The 24,181-nt window shown below is 34.8% G+C and overlaps 1 protein-coding gene across 1 annotated transcript; it reads left to right on the forward strand.

The window, feature by feature from the left end:
* The first annotated feature begins 1,011 nt into the window (after nt 1-1,011).
* LOC105346063 (putative cytochrome P450 cyp-13B1) lies at nt 1,012-23,215 on the forward strand. The gene is made up of 5 exons (XM_066070808.1): nt 1,012-1,178; nt 9,684-10,373; nt 10,692-10,793; nt 15,132-15,311; nt 22,512-23,215. Exons 1-5 carry the CDS (start codon nt 1,119-1,121, stop codon nt 22,848-22,850), a joined length of 1,371 nt encoding a protein of 456 aa, XP_065926880.1. The 5' UTR covers nt 1,012-1,118; the 3' UTR covers nt 22,851-23,215.
* The last annotated feature ends 966 nt before the right edge of the window (nt 23,216-24,181 follow it).

Raw genomic sequence — 24,181 nt, forward strand, 5'->3', positions numbered from 1 at the left:
CACGCCTGCCTCATGAATAAAGCGCGCAAACCGTTCACAAAGCGTGCAGCTATTTTAAGCAAGAAGCGAGTCGTACCGTTCACAAAGTGAACAGTACCGTTCACAAAGCGTACCGAACCGAACCGTGCAACTGGTGTAGTAGTACGTTTTAGGGTCACTATCATGTAAAACACAAACTGAAGTAGAAAATTCGAACGGTTTCTCTTTTGAACTAAGTTGTAATACCGTATATATTTATGGTTTTAAAATTGTTTCACGAGTATAATCATAACATTTGATACATCATAAAGGCAAAATCCATTAATTGAGTTACATAAATCAAACTTGTTATTCACCACTGTCTACGATCACAACATCCGAGTGTTGGCCGTTCTTGATGTTAAGTTAAGCCATCGTTTTATCAATTTTATTGGGTAGTTTTTTAACGTCTCCTTTTTATAGATTCTTAACTCATTCATAAAAACGTTTATTTTTAACAGTCTGTTATGGCTATCATTAGTACTGTGGTTTTAGAGCAAAAACAGGGCGCGCTTGGTTTCTTCAAAAAGGTGTTCACCGTGAACACTTTTGTAAATCAAGTGCAGTGGTGTAGCGTTTAGGTGTACACCGGGTGTACTATTTGCTATATCGAGTCAGGGGCATGTGTTGTTGGATGTAGCACTGAAACCAATATGGCGGACAAATGTTATGATTAGAGAACTGGCAAATTATTTTAAGTAATATTAAAATAACGGATTAGAAGTCGTATATAAGTTGTCTTTTGTATGAAAACAATACATATTTAAATGCTTTTATTATGTTGCATTTATATGAGAAAAAGCCTCGGATTGTCGCTGAACATCAATTTTTCTGTTAGAACTGCATCCTGTTCCGCCATATATATTCTTAACTTCCCTACACTATGTACAACACACCATTTCAGTGCACTTGATATACAATACAAAATGTTTACACCGGTGTACACTGGTTGTACACTGGTGTACACCCAGTTAAGCTAAATCACGCGCGCCTATAGATAATAATGAAGGGGTTTACCTAAGGGGATGTTTGACCAGCAGACACTGTTGTACTAATATATGCAGTAGATCCTAAAAAACTTCAGCGCGCATTCAGATGAAATGGCCTCTTCAAACGCTGCTCAAGTTCTTTTGTGCGTTGTAAAGTGGATATTTCATTTGGTAAGTATATCTAAACATTTGAGGATAAGAATTGGTTGTAGAGAGAACACCAATGAACCCCCTTCATATTATTTTGGATTTTTAAATCTTAGAAATAATTCTGTACCTTCGCAGTTCAACGATGTTTTATGTGATTAAAAAGGCATTGTCATGTTCTTGTATGTAGGACTTCATATTAATTGCTTTTATATCTTTTGGCCACAATTTTGGTCAGATTCAGACAGAAACAAGCGAGTTGAAGAAATGTCTACATTCTTCATGTTCTTACCCTCAAATGTACAAGATGGCCATACATTCCCTTTAAGGTTGATTGTGAATGTCGAATATTGCAGATAAAAAAGATCGATAAAATTACCACACTGATCGTAGAATATTACATAACACTACTTCTTTGTGTTTTTATGCCTGAGCACGGTTTAATTTTGAAGTGTTGTTCGCGCTGCTAATTAATTATTCATTACTTTATATGTAAACTTGATTATGCTAGTGAAAATTAAATATTTTATTTGATAGTTAGTCTAGTGTCATTTCATGTCGGTTGTTAACACAAAAGGCATTGTACTTAATTACGAAAATTCTCTGTATAAATTTCAATTAAGCAGGGTGTTGGCAAGCATGTTGCAAAAAGGAGACAGTGTGTGCTTCACCTCCACCACTAAATCCATTACTTTGTTAAATTTACACGTGGAGATTTTAGAATTAATTTTGAACGAACCACCACTCCCCTCCCGTCTTGTTTTAAAAGTGATTATAATTATAGATTTACTTACGGCGGGTCCCTACTAGATTGACGTTCGGTATCATAGGTATATATGCAATTTTGAATGAAAATTAAAAAAAAAAAAAGAAATGTTTTAATTTTTCCATTTTTCCACAAACTTTGAAATATTCATTAGTACGTGCATGTGATCTGACAAGCTAATCTTAGAACGTACACAAGAGGTCGACGCAGAAACGTGGTCGGTCCATTGGCAGTGGAATTACGCGTTCGAAGAGAAAAGACAGAAAGAAACCACAGGGGCCAAGTCCGTTTTAACATTAATATCAATATAACCATAAATGGTTACATTGAAATTAATGTTAAAACGGACTTGGCCCCTGTGAAGGAAACAGTTTGACAGAAAACGTTGTAAAATGAGAATCTATATTGAAAACCACTTGCCGATTTCTTACTATTTTCACCAATGAATTTTAAGTGTAAAGTTCCTATCGCGAACTCCAAAACGAAACAAAAGTTCAACAAGTTGTATTTAAGTTGGTGAAACAAACTGTAGAAAACCGATTCTCGGAGTTCCGAGAGAACTTAATAACGTGCGGAGATTCCAGCACGGACGGTCCGATATAATTCTGTGCACAAAATTGACACTAACGTGCGGAAATCCAGCACAGCTAGCCCGATATCACACACTCCACTAACGTTTACTAGCCAAACCCTACTCCTCTAGATCTTAAATTTTCTCTCTCACGTTTTATTTTTGAAAGGCATTGCTCATTTTTCGATAACAAAGAGATGGTAGTGACATGCCAGAAAAATAAACATTCACACATAGGCTATAGCTGTAACGATAATTTCACACTTCTATTGTCCAGCAATTATTTAATTTGCCGGGAGATTAAGTTAAGAAGATATCAATATACAAATATTGACTGGGGTTGAGGGCAACATTGATTATATTAGCCCCCGAGGGACAAAATATTGCCCGACACGAAGCGGAGGGCAATATTTTCGTCCCAAGGGGGCTAATATAATCAATGTTGCCCGAAAACACAGTCAACATTTGTTTTGTTATATGAAGAAACAAACAAAAATTTAAGAAATTAATTGAAAACAGATCGCCGTTATTTTCTCAGCTCAACAAAGAATTCACGAATTCAATTTTGTGCAAAGTTCATTTCCAAAATATCCTCAGCATCAAACGGTCGCTGGTGATATTCCGCCGACCGTAAGATTAAACAAACAGATGTTCTACCTGATTTTACTTCACAGTAATTCGCAGATCCTTATATCCGTTATGATAGCAAACCGTCGCATTGCGCGTCCGTTGTTTACTTGCCTTGACTGACTGTCTATTATGACGTCACCTTGTTTTGGAGTCGCGAAGAGTTATTTACGTCATAGTTTACGAATCAACAAATCAGAGGCGATTATTTGAAGTAGAGGGAATGTTCTCTAGATATTATTCCTAGCCAGTCAATAACAAAAAAATATTGACCGGTCAATATTTTTTGGACGATCTAATATTACAATTATTGACTATTTGTCTATATAGAGTTATATAGCGAGAATATACTACTGAATATAACAAAGGCTATTATTATACTTTCATGTTAGATACTGAAATCTGATTGGTTTAGACGCAGTTGGTAATCCGTTCTATTACCCACAGCGTTAGCAGCACACTTGGCAACGGGTAACACAACGAATTGTTACATGCGCGTAAATTATGCGCGTACGGTTCGCCGTAGAATTTTCTATATAAAAGCAGTAAAATTTTCTTTAAAAATAAGACATTCAGTATAATAAAATAAATAGTGCCTGTTTTGGGAGGGTGACTGTTGAAAATGACTTCGCGTCGGTTGACAATGGTTTTTCGGGGTGTCAATTTCAACAGTTACCCTCCCAAACACACAGTATTTATATAGTGTCAATGGGATTAACATTTTTGCCGTATTACAGAATCTCGGTGCTTTGTTGTTGTTGTTTTTTTCTTAATATTACGTATTTATCACATGTTTATCCCAATATACGGTGGATATCACTCATAGGATAAATTTTTGATATTCCACTGTGTGTTCTTACGCCACGTGACGTCATAGTTAATCATTACGTAGGTTTAGACGGTTGATTGACGTAGAATGAAAAAGTAAATAATTAATTCAGTTGAGGGGTGTTGAGATATAAATTTGAAACATTTAATGTTGTTTCAGTTATTTGTCATGAATTCATAAAAAAATGTTAGAAAATGAATGTCTGTTTGTTAAACTTTAAGGAACTTTTTTTCCATGCGTAACGTTGTTGACGTGTTGTAAATAATGTGTTGTGCGGCTCACAATCACAATTTTTACAGAAAAAGTTGGGATTAACAAAATACTTGCTAAAACATGTGATAAAAAGAATCTCTCATGATTTGCGATGGTATATGATTTTTATCCAACGTGTTGTGTGTTTTCTATCCCCGAGCCTGTATATCATTGTACGTTTATCTAACAGAAAAAAAAAATATCAAACTTACATGTATGTTCTAATAGCAGATGGTACATTTTAAATCTATAACATGTTATATTAAAAGTTTAAAATCGAAGATTTCTTAACTTATTTATAACAATCTCTCTCACAGCCTTAAGGAACTCTGTCCCAGGGTTCTACTTTGAAACAAAAAGAAAGCTTTAAAACAATGCAAACAAATAATAGATAAGTTTAACTTAATAAACTCTAAACTTTTAATGTAACACTATTAAAGACAGGTGGGTCACACAGCGGTGTGTTTTCTTTGTTTAAGGAAGGAGTTTTTTCTGGTTTTCGACTTGTCAAACGTAAATTTGATAAATTGTTCATCAAATCAAGATGAAAGGAAATTAAAATAGTATATTTTTCTTCCTTTTTACTATTATACATCTTGGCATAAAAATAGTAATCAATGTTTAGAATCTAACAAGGACTATATTTTTGGCGTAATATTGGCATAGGGAAACATCACATGTTTCGCAATTCAGGATTGCTGTAGATTAATGAGTCTGTTTTAGCGTTTTTTAAAACTATAACATTAATTTTGGATTTTTTAACTACTTTGAACAAATGATATCATAATGATACTTGGGTTTCAGAATATGTTTAAAAAATGCGATTTGCCTATTAAATTACATTTTCATAAGCTTTTTAAAGCGCCGATTCTTTACATTGATATTTGTGAAAAAATCACTAAAATCACTAAACTTTTCTCTTATAAAATGTCAATATATTAGCTTTTCTATTAATTAGTATCTGTATGTAAAGTCTTTATAATGCATAAAAATCAGAAATATTTTAATATTGGAAGCATAAAAAAATAATCAAAATATCTTCAAAATTGACGAAAAATAGAGGAAACGCGGACTTAACAATATCAATTTTAGTTTAAATAATTTTTTCCAAATAGATGATACCCGGCGCAAGCGCGGGAATTAACACTTTACACATTGTTAACATATAATGCTAAATCAATATGTTGAACCATATTTTTGTTCATTTTTGCATGTTCTTTTGCTCAATTTTCAATATGATTTGTATTATATAGTCTTCCAAATAAGAATTTCAGATAAAAGACTGTTTTGGAAACAATCGGGGGGGGGGGGGGGGGAAGGGGGGGGGGGGGGGGGAGAGCATCCTGATTAAATTCATAGACGTGGGATACAATAGTCTGTTCAATAATCTTTTCAAACGCATGTCGAAGGTTTATAACTAATTGAGATTACTGGACATGATTTATTTTAAAAATATTTAAATTTATCAATTGGTAGATTTATTAATAATTTATATGCATGCTAGCATATCCTTACATACAGTGACATACTAGTAACTATATTTTTATTCATATGTATTGATAATAAATGAAAATAATATATGCATTTCAAAGTACATTTTATTTATTTTTCATCCATGCTTGTATGCAGGCCTACAAATTTCAGCATGCGCAGTCTGATATTTCCGGACACGACTTCCTACTAGACTATGAAACTTGCAAAATTGCGTAAGCGCGACGGCGTGTTGTGCAAAGTTGTGTTAGCGCCGGCGTGTTGTGTGTTAGCGCGACGGCGTGTTGTGCAAAGTTGCGTTAGCGCGACGGCGTGTTGTGTGTCACCGCGACGGCGTGTTGTGCAAAGTTGCGTTAGCGCGACGGCGTGTTGTGTGTTAGCGCGATGTCTCGTTTATCTGAACGCGATGTCGCGCTAACGCAAATGGCCCTATCCGGACACCATAAAAAATAGTTAGAATGGGATTTACAAACTGAACAAAGGGTTTGAATTTGAAGCTATTCGATCGCGCTCTCACTGTGCATCCAAAGCGTTTGAACAAGTTGTTTTTCATTTGGCTGCGTTCACACAGCGACCCTAAAGAGCTGTTGCTGCGTTCATTGCGCTCTCGTGACGATTCTTCTGCGTTAATACCGCACTCCAACGGCGTTTCTAGTGCGTTGTCACCATGACCACGAAAAATCGAACAATGGCTGTTGTACGATAGCAAGCGATGTAATAATCATTACACTGGATGTAGATAATATTCGAAGACCTATCAATGGACGTAGATGGAATTCATGCCATTTGGTTCTACTGTTTTTACATCTTTTCTATGTTTTTCTAACAAGTAATAACGGATCTTTTTTGTAGGCCTGACTACTAAGAGATTTGTTCTAGTCCTTCACAAATTGGTTAGAAGTAGTTATGTTTAAATTACAATGTACCTTTTCATAAAATCAAAACATGTTATCTTATCATTTATTTACTAGTTGTAAATTGTAGTTTGTTTTCCATACAATTGTACAAATTAATATTAACCTACCAAGAAGTAAAGATCGTCTTGTGCACGCAGTTAGCGCGCAGAGCACGATGTGGACGCGCGGTAAAAACTCCTAGCTCGTCATGAGCGCTCGGCGGAGACTCGCAGAGCGCAGTTAATCGCCAAGTAGAACTCCGTGGAAACACAGTTATACGCCGTAGGAGCTCCGTAAAAACGCCTCGGTCGCCGTCAGGACGCCGTGACATCTCCACTTGTAAAATTTTCAAATGAAACTGTATATTTTTTTTTTTTGAAATTTCCTTGCGATCCTATGCGATTCCATGAATTTTACAACGGCGTGAACCCGCCGTGGGGACGCACCTTGGTGTGACAGGGCCTTAAAGAGAAAATACATTACTTTATACAAAGAAATGATGAGTGGAAACTTACAACTTACAATAACTGTGCCTCCTTGTCCTATCCCCTCCTTTTCCGGATAGGGATTGAAGAAGTTAATGAACAAGATGTTTGGGTGTGTTTGTCCCCTTTTTCAATACGATACCTGATTAGCATTTCCTAATTATTTCATGGGAGTCCTTGTATTCTGTTTTATTTTAATTTTAATAAAAATGAGAAAACAGGTTCACTTAACTGGCGTGTACGAAAAGGTACAATTAAAGCTGACATGAGTTCATAAATACGCACTATTTCCCTTTTATCTCCGACTACCGCCATATTAGTGTAGATTTCTATTGTTCTGCTCATCGCTACACACCCCCTATATAAGGCCGAGAGCACTATTCATGCTTCACCGCATTCAGTTATTTCATACACCCGAACACGTTACCTTGGACGAAAAGCCGTGTAGAAATGCGTTTTGAAGAAAGATAAAATGACTGCACTGGCAAGATTTATCCAATAAACGACGAAACAAGACAGACTGAAATCCAGGCGCAGATACTTATAAAATTCCTCCATAATTGTGGACCGTTTACCTGTGTATGTTATAACACCACACATGCGCAAACCACACACTGTGGCAGATCGAGCAATATTAATGATCGCATGGATTTTAGAAACGGGGCGTTTTTTGTAGAAACAGTTGGAAACGATATTACGTTGTTACTTTCTTGGATTTACAATCATTTATCTACTGTATTGGATGTAGTGCCGCCGGGGTTTTCAAAAAGACGCAGACGTTATTCACTCTGTATGAACGACACACGTGTTCGATGTGAATGCGAAGTGATGCAGCACTGTCTGTGCAAAATAGTAAAGTTATCTGGAAATCCTTTCAAAGAATAAATATATTTTGTATTTCATTGATTGTTGTTTTCTTTATTTTTTACTCAAACATTTTACTACAATGCGTAGTTCATGCAATTAGAAGTCCGTGCATACTGAATACCTCGATCAGAAAGCAACCGACCGTAACTTTCTCGACCGGTATATATACCCCAGTGGCAGTAGAGGAGCGATCGAAACTAATATGGCGACCAAATGCTTTTATGAATTCATGTCAGCTTCAAGGTGGAAGGCTACATCGTCACAACATGTCTTACTTCCGCTCGAAACGCCATTGTGTTCCGGATTGATGACATTATGTCGTGGTACAAAATAGCTATACACCGTTTATAACTGAACTCTTCTAACTAAGGAGATGAGATAGGAATGAAATCACAAAACGCATAGAAAATATGTCAATTTTCTTCATGTTAAAAGCTTTTAACTAACATTGATTATCAGCTGTTTTGTACGGAAAACGTGGAATCTAAATAATATACCGTTTCCCTGCTCCGCTGCTATTGGCAATACATTTTTGTCATGTCATCTGCAACAGACGATCATACATATGTGGCGGATTATCGATATAGGTAAGCAGATGTCAAATTTTCATTTAAACTATATATGTATGATGAATATAAAACGAAAGTACCGTAGTACGATCTCTTGAATTGGTCATAACGTCCCAAATTAAAAAAAAAAACATTTGCAGTAAAAGACTTTCACTGAAACTTTGACATTAAACTAATGTATTTTGATTAAAATAAATACAGCTAGGTAGCAATAGCAGTGGAAGCCCGGAATTGTAAGCCACAATGAGGGAAAGACAGAATTCTGAAAAGGAGCATGTTTTTCATTTCCACACATGCATGTGTATCACTATGGACATCTAATGTATGTGTTAATGTGCGTATGGTTGTTGTTTATAATTGCTATTGTACATAAAAAAGTAAATGGCAATTTATAATATAATTAACTACTAATATTTTGTTCTGAAGAGTTAAATATATATAATGCATTCATCAATAATATAATTTTTCAGCTTCAAACATTATCATAAGCATTACTTATCTTATATCTACATAATTAGCATAGACTTGTTCCTTTTTTAATTTTTCTTCGTGATTTTTATTAATTAAAAAATAGATCCCAAGATATTTGAGACCATGTAAAATTAAAAAAAGACAACTCTTAAACAGGATCTTTCATACCAAGATTTTTGCAATAATTAAGTATTTCCTTTAATTTTTCAATTTCATTCAATTTCTTTTCTTCATCCCATTCACCAACGAATATTGTTTATATTTTCAGGTTTTTGTGGGATTTTGTCCAGCAGTTTGCCTTAAAAGATTTTTTTTTATATTTTAGTTTCATATTAATGTGGATTCCAATAAAAATCATTCAAACTTCATTCATGATTTTTTTGTTTTTCATTTCTAAATTTAATAACATTTCACTTTCATAAGAATTTTAAAACAGAAATGTTTAAAAATTTGATAAATAAGGGGTTATCTGGAACCAGACTGATATTTTAAAAATTCTCTAGAAAATAGTGTATTGTATTTTGAGGTCTGTTATTGTTGAATACTGTGCCTAGTATTGGTAACATATGCATGCAACAAAAATCTCCTACACTTATTTGGTGTAGAGATCCACCTTAAATACAATATGAATTGTTGAAGTAGACAATATCAATACATGTATTATAGGAAATGCATTGTTGATTTAGCCTTTCTTTGCTTGTTTAGATTCCAGTTCTAAAGAACAGAATTCCTAAGCCCGGGGGATGGCTCATGTCACTACTGACACTGGGGTACGGAGGGGATAAACTCTTGAAGCTGGAGTTTCTCTCGGAGTACTATTTTTATTACGGACTTTTTAAATTTGAGAGTAAAATTTACATATTTAATCCTCGACTCGTTCGGCATGCTATTAATAAGTTGGAGAAAGGGGCGGAACATTATTTGGAGAATTCACCTCTTAAGAACACGTTGCTAGGGTCCTCTCAGAAATATCCCGAAACCAGGAGGGCCATTGCCTCGCTGTTTAGAAAGACCTCTATTGAAGAGCGCGCCGCCATAATGATTGGCGACATACAGGAAATGTGTGAAAAATTCCGAGGTGAACCAAACGGCGTAGTCAACGTTACAAAATGGTCTTTTCTGATGGCCTTAGACATTGTCGGACATGTTTTACTAGAGTTAGATTTTCACGCTTTGGGAAAGAAACAGGAGGAAATGATTCGGGCAATGGCAGTTTTACATAAATGTTACGCTTTGGGAGAAATAACTTCAGATAGCGAAGAATTTCGGGAAGCAAACACAAAATTTGATGACATCACACACGTAGTGTTGGAAGAGGCTTTGAATATTGATGACGACACCATGCAAAGAAAACGATTGGTCAAGTCTCTGCACGACGCATGCGGATTTAACGAGGTAGGTACAGTAACTCCTTATAACAAAATGGTTGACATTAATCAAACAATAAAACTGAAAGTATTTAAAATATATCAAAGAAACAATGTATTAATTATAACAATAATTATGGATTTGGTTTGAACGATATTTATTTTACCCATAATTGATAGTTTTGCTTTTGTGAGACGATTCCTTGAAGGAACAGGTCTATAAGAAAGAGACTTAAAGTGTGCACGTCTAAGTCTTCTAGCCTCGGGAGCTAAAACAACTTCAAATGATTAAATATATCACTAACCTGTATTAGACGAGATGTATAAGACTGACATGCTTTGTCAGGCTAAGGACAACATGAAGCTGTTTCTGTTGGCGGGGACTGAGACGACGGCCTCTACAATACCTGTTGCTCTGTATCTACTGGTCAAATATCCGCGTTTACAGGTAAATATTCCAGCTATTATTCACTTCACGTCCTTTCACCAGTCGTCCACTTTACAGTTTAACTAGGTCAACAATTCACATACAGTTTAACCATTCACTAGTCAACAAGTTTAGCTTTTTTAAAAAGCTTACCGTCTTTAGAGCTTTTTAAAGGGTCATGGTCATGATTTTGGTCAAATTTTATTTTTCTGTTTTTAGCTCACCTGAGCTGAAAGCTCAAGTGAGCTATTCTGATCACATTTTGTCTGTCGTCCGTCTGTCCGTCCGTCCGTCCGTCCGTCTGTCCGTAAACTTTTCACATTTTCAACATCTTCTCAAGAACTACTAGGCCAATTTCAACCAAACTTGGCACAAATCATCCTTAGGCAAAGGGGATTCAAAGTTGTGAAAATTAAGGGTCACACCCGTTTTCAAGGGGAGCTAATTAGAAATTAATGAAAAATTTCGAGAAATTTTCAAAAATCTTCTTCTCAAGAACCAGAAAGCCAGGAAAGCTGAAACTTGTGTGGAAGCATCCTCAGGTAGTGTAGATGCAAAGTTGTGAAATTCATGACCCCAGGGGGTAGGGTGGGGCCACAATGGGGGGTCGAAGTTTTACATAGGAATATATAGAGTAAATCTTTAAAAATCTTCTTCTCAGAAACTAAACAGCCAGGAAAACTGAAACTTGTGTGGAAGCATCCTCAGGTAGTGTAGATTCAAAGTTGTGAAAATCAGGATCCCTGGGGGTAGGGTGGGGCCACAATGGGGGGTCGAAGTTTTACATAGGAATATATAGAGTAAATCTTTAAAAATCTTCTTCTCAGAAACTAATCAGCCAGGAAAGCTGAAACTTGTGTGGAAGTATCCTCAGGTAGTGTAGATTCAAAGTTGTGAAAATCATGATCCCTGGGGGTAGGGTGAGGCCACATGGGGGTTGTTGTTGTTAAAGTTTTACATATAGGAATATATAGAGTAAATCTTTAAAAATCTTCTTCTCAGAAACTAATCAGCAAGATGATTCTTTATAATTGTTAAAACTTTGGCTCCAGGACAATTCTTCGGCCTCACAAGAAGGTTCAGAGTTTGATGTAGCTAAATATCCCATATATAAACAATTGTAAAGGATCTTTTTGAGAACTGCAATACTCAACATGTGATATGACTATAAAATTGAAGCAGGCAGCTATTTTTTCATTAGAATCTTTTTGTATTACTGTATTGAGTTATTGCCCTTGATTTATTGATTCTTGATTATTTTAATTAATGCATCCACTGTTAACCAATTATTGTGATGATTATTTTTATACAATAATAAATATTCAATGTATATAAGTTGTTCTGCATAAGAAGTTTTGGGTTAGGCCGGATTAGTTTGTTTATTTTTGATTTCCAATTTTTAGATACTATGAATTATTTTAGGCCGGCACATATATAGGGACAGTGTCTATTGCATCATGATGAGCGACTGTTTGGGGTTAATCTTGAACAGGTATGGATAGATTGAGTGTGTGAACAACCCTGCTCTATCTAATCTACGTGTTTTCTAACCTTCGATACAAAGTGTGCGGCCATTCCTGCCCTGAATCGCATTAATACAAGTGGGCACTCATACCTGCTTGTATTAGTAGTGGTTGCGGCGGAGCACTAATGTATGGTCGGGATGACTACCAGCAGGGATTGCTGGTGTTCAGGCCTTTCTAGCGCAAGTGTGCGGCACTCCCTGCTTGCGTTAGGTTGAGCTGGTGGCGCAAGTGTGCGGTCATCCCTGCTTGCGTAAACTTTGGTACTTGTTGAGTTGCTCAGGTGTGCGGTCATCCCTGCCTGCGTAACGTTGAGTCCCTATATATGTGCAGGAGCGGTGATTAAAGTCTGCTCTTGTAAATATTGGCAGTAATCAGGGCTATCCGAGTTCAAAGGGGGAAAATGGATTTTATTTATACAGGATCTACATGTATTATTGTACATTGTCCAGATTGTTTGTATTATGACTCCATTAAGCTGACTTTATCATACCTATTGTTCCTCAGGTGAGCGATGTGGCCCATGGGCCTCTTGTTATTTTTACAATGCTTTATGAATACATTTCTAATGATCAAATGAAATTTGGGTGCCCGTCGATGAGTTTTAAGCAAGATACAGAGCTCACAATTCTTCGTCATGAAAACAAGGCTCGTGCCCTGTTTTTGTTTACATAGGCTCATATTAATATACCAGTATAAATATTTTTCAAGATGATTTGTCTATCTTCTTATTCATTTAAAGCATAAATAAACAGTTTCTAACGATTAACACATTCATTTTAGGTCTAAAACTGGAATTTTCACTTCAACATTCAAAATGTAAACAAAAGCTTTGTTTACATAGCGAGGAATTATAAGCTCTGTAACTCGCTTATAACTCAACAAAAGACACTCAAATTTTGGTTGTTTATTAAAAATGCCATTCTGAAACATTATAAACATTAAAAGCGAAAAAATAAATTTTGACAAAAATCGTGACCATGCCCCTTTAAGCGGGCGTGCTTAAAATTGAAAATTATTTACAGCGTGTTATTTGTTACATGAAAGTTTTAAAATTCAGAGAATTAAAAACTATCTATAAAAATTTTTATTTGAAATCGACTGTACTGGTACTGTACCAGTTATCGGCTAAGACCAGTTATCGGCTAAACTGTGGGTTCGGGTTTATCACACGCAAATATCCGAGATTTTTTAATTCAGTCGTCTGTTTCAAATAAAGAAAAGTAAGTTTGCTTGAAAACTTTCTTCAATATGTTTTAAACATGTGCTTTAACGATCATTGTTTACCGCTGATTTACATCTTTGCACTTTCAGCTGTGGGGGAAGTGACGTAATAAGTTAAAAATAGAATATGACCTCTTTGTGATACGTAATTAAGTCCCTTCTTTGATTTGGCATATAATATCATTACATATAACATTTATAAACAAAAGGAACTCACTATATTCCGAGAGATTCATGGCGCAGTTGAACGCCTGATTGTATAATTATGTATTGATTAGCGTAAGATTTTGTGTATTACCGTATGATAATAAACGAATAATTTTATGAGTTTTGTTTACGTATAATAACCCCTACGACCTATAGGCTGACCCCGCAAGGGACATAATTCAATTTACACTTTGCAGAATATAAAATCAACATGTACAAGGATTATAACTAGTACAGTAAATCATAAAACCTCGGCAAATTCGGGGCGTGCTAAAAAGCACAGAAACAATATGTTTTGGGTTCTAAATGATGATGTAATCTAACCGATGGATAAATAAAGAGATCACAATTTAAAGTATGAAAAGTTTTATTCCAATATATCAAGAAATAAGGAAACACGAAAAGAAAACGTAAAATTATAGCCGATAACTGGTACAGGGCCAGTAGTAGGTAAAAAGAGATCTTAGGAAGGGTTGTATCACTGTAGTAAAATCAAAGTTAATACAACTGCATTCAGTATCATTCAGTTTTATTGATATTAGTTTCACCGTTTCTAATATACAAACTTGTTTACTGATATTAGCCATACCTTATGAAATTTCATTGGTATTTGTATAATCAAAATAAAAAGAAAAGAACAAATTATTTAAAGCGATATTACAGAGTATTGCTTTTAACTAGTTAACAGAAAAATGAAAACCTTTCAAGGCTAGCTATAGGTAAATACAGAACGTACAGTTAAACCTTTCAAGGTTAGCTATAGGTAAGTACATTCACGTACGATTAAACCTTTCAAGGATAGCTATAAGGAAATACATTCACGTACAGTTAAACCTTTCAATGTAAGCTATTGGGAAAATTTTCACGTACAGTTAAACCTTCCAAGGCTAGCTATAGGTAAATACATTCACGTACGATTAAACCGTTCAAGGTAGCTATAGGGAAATACATTCACGTACGGTTAAATCGTTCAAGGTTAGCTATAGGGAAATACATTCACGTACAGTTAAACTTTTCAAGATTAGCTATAGGAATATACATTCACATACGGTTAAACCGTTCAAGGCTAGCTATACATATAGGTATATTAAATACACCTTTTAAGGATAGCTATAGGTAAATACACATTTATTACGGTGTTGTTCAACCCTTCAAAGAGCAATACTTAAACCTAAAGAATAACTTTTTAAATTTAAAATCAATTATTTCATGTGCATGTTAACTATTTACATCTGGGTCAATATTTTCATATCTAGGTCACTAATCGATTTGTCAAAAAGTGAAGCAGGTCGATATTAGGGCACGTTCATAATCCGACGTTTGATATCAATATTTTCTGATTTTTTTTATTAAATATATGAAGCTACATTATAAACTGCATTACAACTTGCAATTAACTATGCAGGACGAGTTGAGAAAGGAAGCGGAAGAGCTTCTTGAGTCGGTAATGGCGGATCCCACAAAGCTGCTGCCTAAGATAGAGAGCTTTTTGTCCGAGGTGCTCCGACTGTACCCGATCGCGCCATTCATCAGCCGACAAATTTACGAACCGGTTACCCTCGGTGACATTCATTTGGATCAACATGTGAGTAGACGGCTGTATTTCAAATCACTCATAAGTAAACATGGTAAAGTTTTGTGATTTTTTGTCATATTTTGTTCAGTACTGTCAATGTTGGAAGTTATCAATTAATTTTAATCAAACATTAATTTTAGTGAAATAACTCTTAATTGAAATCGGTGTACATTGATTTTTATACATGATATTTAATAATATACATTTATATTTACATTTACTTTCTTTTCCCCAATTAAATTGCATTTATTGATTTGAGTTATCTTAATAACGAATAACACAGAAGACTCCATCACCAAATCCTGTGCGTATAAATAAAGTCTTCTTTCAGTATTTCTCAAAGAACATGACCGACTCTCATGATCACGGTTTGATATTATACTTACGCTTATTATCATCTCATTGATGTAAATATTTTTTAAAAGTCATATGAATTTAATTAATTCATTTTTAGTATACCAAAAGTAAATTTATCAAATTACAGAATGAAAAATAAAATTGTTTAATTATAATTTAAAACGCTGTGCACTATTTTTATCAGTATAATTCGGCCTTTCCAATAGATCTTCCGTTAATTGCGCATTTCTCGTTGATTAAGGCCGAGATTTTTAGAAAAAAAATGGTATTTGCGGAAAGAGAATAAATGCTATAAAACGTTAATATAAGCATTAAATTATCATTTCTGAAAGATGTGGTCTCATAACTGCAACGGTGTGTGCAAACACATGTTCATAACGCGCGCTAATTAATGATACTATAAGCAAATTATTTATTGTCAAATATTTACATTTTCAACTGCCTTTGTCTCTGATAACATTACGAATCAATTTTGAACCCTAAAACCCAATAACTTTATAAAACATGAGTGACAAAAAATGGACGTGTATTATAGCATAACCGAAAATGGTATTGGCTGTGTCGAGTAGTAATACATAGCATGTGCTACATAAAAATAGTGGCTTTGAAATAATGTTGTTTTAAGGTGGCTCACTACACCTTGAAATATTTTCCCAAATCAGCAGAAAATTACTTGATTATGATAGATATCATCGGGCGCCTGTAAAGTGCGAAACGAAATCGAAACGAAACGAAATCAAACGAAACAAAACGAAACCAATTGAAACGAAACGAAACCAATCGAAACGAAACGAAACCAAAAAACGAAAAACGAAACGAAACGGAATTTAAAGAAAACTAATATCAATTTTGCCTACATAAAAGTGAAAATAAATTCATTGAAATAAATAATATATCTACCTGTATGTTTCAGATTACCGCTGTAAATTTTTAAGCCGATTATCCGAAATTTGCAAAAATTATAGGGCGCCTGTAAAGTGCGAAACGAAATCGAAACGAAACGAAATGAAACGAAACGAAACCAATCGAAACGAAACGAAACCAATCGAAACGAAACAAAACTTAAAGCTAATTATAACAACATAAAGTGAAAAAAAAATATTTTAAATAAATTTTTTAACCATAAATATATGGTTTAATATGTAATATATATAATTTTTAATGCAAGTTAATTTTGTCAAATTACGACGTCCAAATTCATGCTATACATATTAAAACCATTCTTATTTATATGTTAGAAACTGGTAACCAACAGGTAGTTATATTTTACGGTTCAAAAATTTATTCCAATGAATTTATTTTCAGTTTTATGTAGTCAAAATTGATATTAGTTTTGTTTAAATTCCGTTTCGTTTCGTTCCGATTTTTGGTTTCGTTTCGTTTGGGTTGGTTTCGTTTCGTTAATTCGATTGGTTTCGTTTCGTTCGGTTTCGTTCGGGTTCGTTTCGATTTCGTTACGCACTCTACAGTCGCCCGTGATAATTTCGGTCGGAGCGTGGTCATATTTATTATAAAGCCCTTCGGGCTTTATTTGATTTGACCACGCCCCGACCGAAATTATCACCTCATAATACTCAAAGAATGATTCCTTAAATACATATGGAATATTACACTGTTGTTTTGATATCGGCCCCGGTATCAGTCCAAGCGGGAAAAATAAGGTGTTTCTATATATCCGGCGACAATAAAACTAAAATTCTTTAGATGGTAAAAAGCACTTTATTTGAACTTTAGGTCGGTATGGGTGATTTCTGGGAATCCTAAAACTACAGCCGAACAATCCGAAACCTAATTCCCCTCTGTCGACATTGGTGTATTACACAATATACATGTAAATAAGAATTGAAAACAATAGAAATTAGCACTTAAGCACGAGTGACATATGTCATAGAGTAAAACTTCAATATGAGTGAGTCAATTAAATCAAAGGTTAGGTGGAAGAGTTAATAAAAATAATGAAACAATTATAACTGGAGTGAATGGTTGTCTTAAACGAAGGGAAAGGTACATTTATGAATAGATAACAGTAACTCAAATTTCACTCCATGATACTTGGGCCGATACCAACCGCAAATAAGGAATATAATCTATCATGAAGAAGCTACAGATTTTTTTTCGCATTTACAAAACTCTTTCGTTTTTATTCTCTTTTTTTTTTTTTATATGTGTTAAGTACTGTAAGAATTGTCGACAAATCATTGTCGTTTGAAATACACAACAGAAGAAAGTCTATCGTCTGAAATGAAGCTCGATCTTTTAGAATTCAAAACTATCGATAGAGAAACTTCCATCCTTCGCAACAACGTCGTAATGAGTCAAATTCCTTCACTGGGATTTCGTAAGTTTCCTGTCAGATTCCATTCAGAAAAATCCATACTGTTATAGAAAGTTGTTTGAGAACGTTCATAAGCGCGTCCATTACTTTAATCACTTAATTTTTACTGTCTAATCTCAGATTTTCTAAAATTAAGTCTCGTTCCTCCTTCTTTATATCCTCCATAATTTATTTAAATGTTGATTAATATTAAATAAAGCGTGCTATTGTTCTGAATACACAACCGTTGTGTAGGTTACCTCCCCTTGCTTAGATACATATCGCTCTTTGGCGCTATTTTTGATATATTATTTTTCAATTTTCAGCAATAAATAAAAATATTCAGACGTGTAAGGTGACGCTTTGTATTATTTATTTGTAATTCTATCGTTATTTTACAAACTAATCTTAATTTAAAGCAAAGACATTTGGGAATAAGCGATTTTAAATTTGAGGGCAATACACCCCCTTGACGACGGGCTGAGACAGAGAAATATCAGCCCCGAGGGCGATACAGCCCTAGTTTCCAGTTGCTGTCTCACCTAGTCCAAAACACGTGTATCAGGGCTGATACACTACTAGGTATATGATATAGTTGTGTATATGTCATGTAGGATGCTGAATAATTCTTTATCGATGAGATATTGATCAAACACAAGCTAAGTACTGTTATTTGTGAATAGCACTGCCCTCCCGCTACAATATTTATTTTGTTATTGCGTTTTATTCAATTCTACTTAAATATTTCGTTCTTTCAAAGAAGGGAGATGAAACCTTCTAAATCGGTAAATAACCGCTGTATTGTACACAGTCACAAGATGTCAAAATATGGACGATCAAAATCAAAACCAAAAGTATTAACGAGGGTAAAACGTGATTAACATCCCTTGACTTCTGGTATTTCAAGGCAGGTATAAGCTGTGTGATATTTGTATAGATTTGAATAATTCATAAAAGAAAGACAGTAATCAGTCTGTATATGTCTGTATATATTCCATTGGACAGTAATCAGTCTGTATATGTCTGTATATATTCCATTGGACAGTAATCAGTCTGTATATATTCCATTGGACAGTAATCAGTCTGTATATATTCCATTGGCTTGTAATCAGTCTGTATATATTCCATTGGACAGTAATCAGTCTGTATATATTCCATTGGCCAGTAATCAGTCTGTACATATTCCATTGGACAGTAATCAGTCTGTATATATTCCATTGGACAGTAATCAGTCTGTATATATTCCATTGGACAGTAATCAGTCTGTATATATTCCATTGGACAGTAATCAGTCTCTATATATTCCATTGGACAGTAATCAGTCTGTATATATTCCATTGGACAGTAATCAGTCTCTATATATTCCATTGGACAGTAATCAGTCTGTATATATTCCATTGGCCTGTAATCAGTCTGTACATATTCCATTGGACAGTAATCAGTCTGTATATATTCCATTGGACAGTAATCAGTCTGTATATATTCCATTGGACAGTAATCAGTCTGTATATATTCCATTGGACAGTAATCAGTCTGTATATATTCCATTGGACAGTAATCAGTCTGTATATATTCCATTGGACAGTAATCAGTCTGTATATATTCCATTGGACAGTAATCAGTCTGTATATATTCCATTGGACAGTAATCAGTCTGTATATATTCCATTGGCCAGTAATCAGTCTCTATATATTCCATTGGCCAGTAATCAGTCTGTATATATTCCATTGGACAGTAATCAGTCTCTATATATTCCATTGGACAGTAATCAGTCTGTATATATTCCATTGGACAGTAATCAGTCTGTATATATTCCATTGGACAGTAATCAGTCTGTATATATTCCATTGGACAGTAATCAGTCTGTATATATTCCATTGGACAGTAATCAGTCTGTATATATTCCATTGGACAGTAATCAGTCTGTATATATTCCATTGGACAGTAATCAGTCTGTATATATTCCATTGGACAGTAATCAGTCTGTATATATTCCATTGGCCAGTAATCAGTCTCTATATATTCCATTGGCCAGTAATCAGTCTGTATATATTCCATTGGACAGTAATCAGTCTGTATATATTCCATTGGACAGTAATCAGTCTGTATATATTCCATTGGACAGTAATCAGTCTCTATATATTCCATTGGCCAGTAATCAGTCTGTATATATTCCATTGGACAGTAATCAGTCTGTATATATATTCCATTGGCTTGTAATCAGTCTGTATATATTCCATTGGACAGTAATCAGTCTGTATATATTCCATTGGCCTGTAATCAGTCTCCATATATTCCATTGGCCAGTAATCAGTCTGTATATATTCCATTGGACAGTAATCAGTCTGTATATATTCCATTGGACAGTAATCAGTCTGTATATATTCCATTGGACAGTAATCAGTCTGTATATATTCCATTGGACAGTAATCAGTCTGTATATATTCCATTGGACAGTAATCAGTCTCTATATATTCCATTGGCCAGTAATCAGTCTGTATATATTCCATTGGACAGTAATCAGTCTGTATATATATTCCATTGGCTTGTAATCAGTCTGTATATATTCCATTGGACAGTAATCAGTCTGTATATATTCCATTGGCCTGTAATCAGTCTCTATATATTCCATTGGCCAGTAATCAGTCTGTATATATTCCATTGGACAGTAATCAGTCTGTATATATTCCATTGGACAGTAATCAGTCTGTATATATTCCATTGGACAGTAATCAGTCTGTATATATATTCCATTGGACAGTAATCAGTCTCTATATATTCCATTGGCCAGTAATCAGTCTGTATATATTCCATTGGACAGTAATCAGTCTGTATATATTCCATTGGACAGTAATCAGTCTGTATATATTCCATTGGACAGTAATCAGTCTGTATATATTCCATTGGACAGTAATCAGTCTGTATATATTCCATTGGCCAGTAATCAGTCTGTATATATTCCATTGGACAGTAATCAGTCTGTATATATTCCATTGGACAGTAATCAGTCTGTATATATTCCATTGGCCAGTAATCAGTCTGTATATATTCCATTGGACAGTAATCAGTCTGTATATATTCCATTGGACAGTAATCAGTCTGTATATATTCCATTGGACAGTAATCAGTCTGTATATATTCCATTGGACAGTAATCAGTCTGTATATATATTCCATTGGACAGTAATCAGTCTGTATATATTCCATTGGACAGTAATCAGTCTGTATATATTCCATTGGCCAGTAATCAGTCTGTATATATTCCATTGGACAGTAATCAGTCTGTATATATTCCATTGGCCAGTAATCAGTCTGTATATATTCCATTGGCCAGTAATCAGTCTGTACATATTCCATTGGACAGTAATCAGTCTGTATATATTCCATTGGACAGTAATCAGTCTGTATATATTCCATTGGACAGTAATCAGTCTGTATATATTCCATTGGACAGTAATCAGTCTGTATATATTCCATTGGACAGTAATCAGTCTGTATTTATATTCCATTGGCTTGTAATCAGTCTGTATATATTCCATTGGACAGTAATCAGTCTGTATATATTCCATTGGCCTGTAATCAGTCTCTATATATTCCATTGGCCAGTAATCAGTCTCTATATATTCCATTGGCCAGTAATCAGTCTCTATATATTCCATTGGCCAGTAATCAGTCTGTATATATTCCATTGGCCTGTAATCAGTCTGTATATATTCCATTGGCCAGTAATCAGTCTGTATATATTCCATTGGACAGTAATCAGTCTGTATATATTCCATTGGACAGTAATCAGTCTGTATATATTCCATTGGACAGTAATCAGTCTCTATATATTCCATTGGCCAGTAATCAGTCTGTATATATTCCATTGGACAGTAATCAGTCTGTATATATATTCCATTGGCTTGTAATCAGTCTGTATATATTCCATTGGACAGTAATCAGTCTGTATATATTCCATTGGCCTGTAATCAGTCTCTATATATTCCATTGGCCAGTAATCAGTCTGTATATATTCCATTGGACAGTAATCAGTCTGTATATATTCCATTGGACAGTAATCAGTCTGTATATATTCCATTGGACAGTAATCAGTCTGTATATATATTCCATTGGCTTGTAATCAGTCTGTATATATTCCATTGGACAGTAATCAGTCTGTATATATTCCATTGGACAGTAATCAGTCTGTATATATTCCATTGGCCTGTAATCAGTCTCTATATATTCCATTGGCCAGTAATCAGTCTGTATATATTCCATTGGACAGTAATCAGTCTGTATATATTCCATTGGACAGTAATCAGTCTGTATATATTCCATTGGACAGTAATCAGTCTGTATATATTCCATTGGCCTGTAATCAGTCTCTATATATTCCATTGGCCAGTAATCAGTCTGTATATATTCCATTGGACAGTAATCAGTCTGTATATATTCCATTGGACAGTAATCAGTCTGTATATATTCCATTGGACAGTAATCAGTCTGTATATATTCCATTGGCTTGCATTTAATATATCGTGATTGTTTTACAAGGCAGATGTCATCATATTTACGTGGGGAATTCATCGCAGCACTCATCTCTGGGACAGAGCGCGAGACTTTCTTCCCTTCCGGTTCCTGAACAACAGCAAAACTTCCGGTAACATGTACATCCCCTTCGGCGCAGGCTCACGCGTCTGCATCGGACAACATTTGGCTTGGTTAGAACTGAGACTCGCAATAGCCATGATGCTGTACCAATTTAGATTTGAGCATGCGCATGAGACACCGGAACTTAGATTTGTAGTAGACTGGGTGCACGCTGTGATTCACCCTGATAAAGACTTTTTATTCCGAGTTGTCTCTACACAGAATGAAACTATTAAACTATAACTAAAGCTTAATATCCTTTATTTAATGTGTTTTTCCCGCTGAGAAAATTGGTCAGAATGATGCACTGTATACAAGAAGACACTGTAAGAAAAACAACATATGTATTGATTGAGTATAAAGTTAATAAAGATTAATTGATGTTCTCTATGCTTGACACATTTATGGACACGGGACAGTTAATCATGCAGTGGCCCTGCCCACATTTAATGCAACCGTGGTCATACACACATTGCTTTTTAAAGCAGAATCCCTGGAAATTAAAAGTGTAGCCCTTATTCGCATTGTAAGCCCCTGATGCTGAGGAATTTTGTTGCCAAGCTACCATAACTCTTAAGTCAAATGAAACCCAAGACTTGGCAGGATCCATTGCAATCTTTAACCGGAATTGTTCATCATACAACTTCCAACCTGCCGACCTATCAGCCCCTGTCCTAACATCATGCATATATTTCAACATGTTAAATACACTAATTATATATAGATCAAGAATGCATTTGTCCATTTTTCAATGGCGGTAATTTTTACTGCAGACCTTGATTTACTGACTAATTGACCATCATTTTCAACAAGGACTCTTTCACTAAATGTATTTTCAGTATTAGAATTTTTCAATAACCAGGCCAGATCTACATATTTTCCTTCAATAATTTATAGTCGTAATGATTCACTCACAGTGTGCCCCAAAGAAAATTGAATGGAGTCTATTGGTGTTAGTGTAACACCAACCGTTTATATGCAAACACTATCTAACACATTAATACCTTCAGCCTGCTCCATCGATACAAGATTCAAGGTCTGAGGCGCTTCCCTGGAGGCCCTATCCTTCTTCTGTTGTCAATTACCGCTGCTCATAACAGCAACGACTTTCACCTGTTTGATTTTCGGTTTGTAAGAGACGCTGCTGCGTATCACTTCAAAAGGATCCGCCCCATTATGCACTGACTTTTTTTTCTTATTTTGTATATAACTATTTTCACAGTGTAAATATGTTATGCTTTATGAAATCTCCTTAAGGAGGAAATAGGAGAGAATGGTGCGCGGCTCGACTTCCACGTGATCGTCGGCCTGCGTCTTACTGGGTTTTTTGTTACGCATTCTTAATCTTTACAAAAGGGCTAAAAAATTAAAATAAAACAGTTTAATTGACAATTTTAATTAAGCATTCCAACAAATTATAAACTTTGATTTTAACAATTCATACAATATGGCCGCACGATATATCCTACCAGATACCAATTAAGTGCGAATAAATCCGTAAATATCTCTAAATCAAATAGTCATCGGCGAAATATAATAACACAATGATGACTGTAAAGTTAAAATCAACACCT

The sequence above is a fragment of the Magallana gigas genome, chromosome 9, assembly GCF_963853765.1.
Source record: "Magallana gigas chromosome 9, xbMagGiga1.1, whole genome shotgun sequence".
In the NCBI taxonomy this organism is placed as follows: domain Eukaryota; kingdom Metazoa; phylum Mollusca; class Bivalvia; order Ostreida; family Ostreidae; genus Magallana; species Magallana gigas.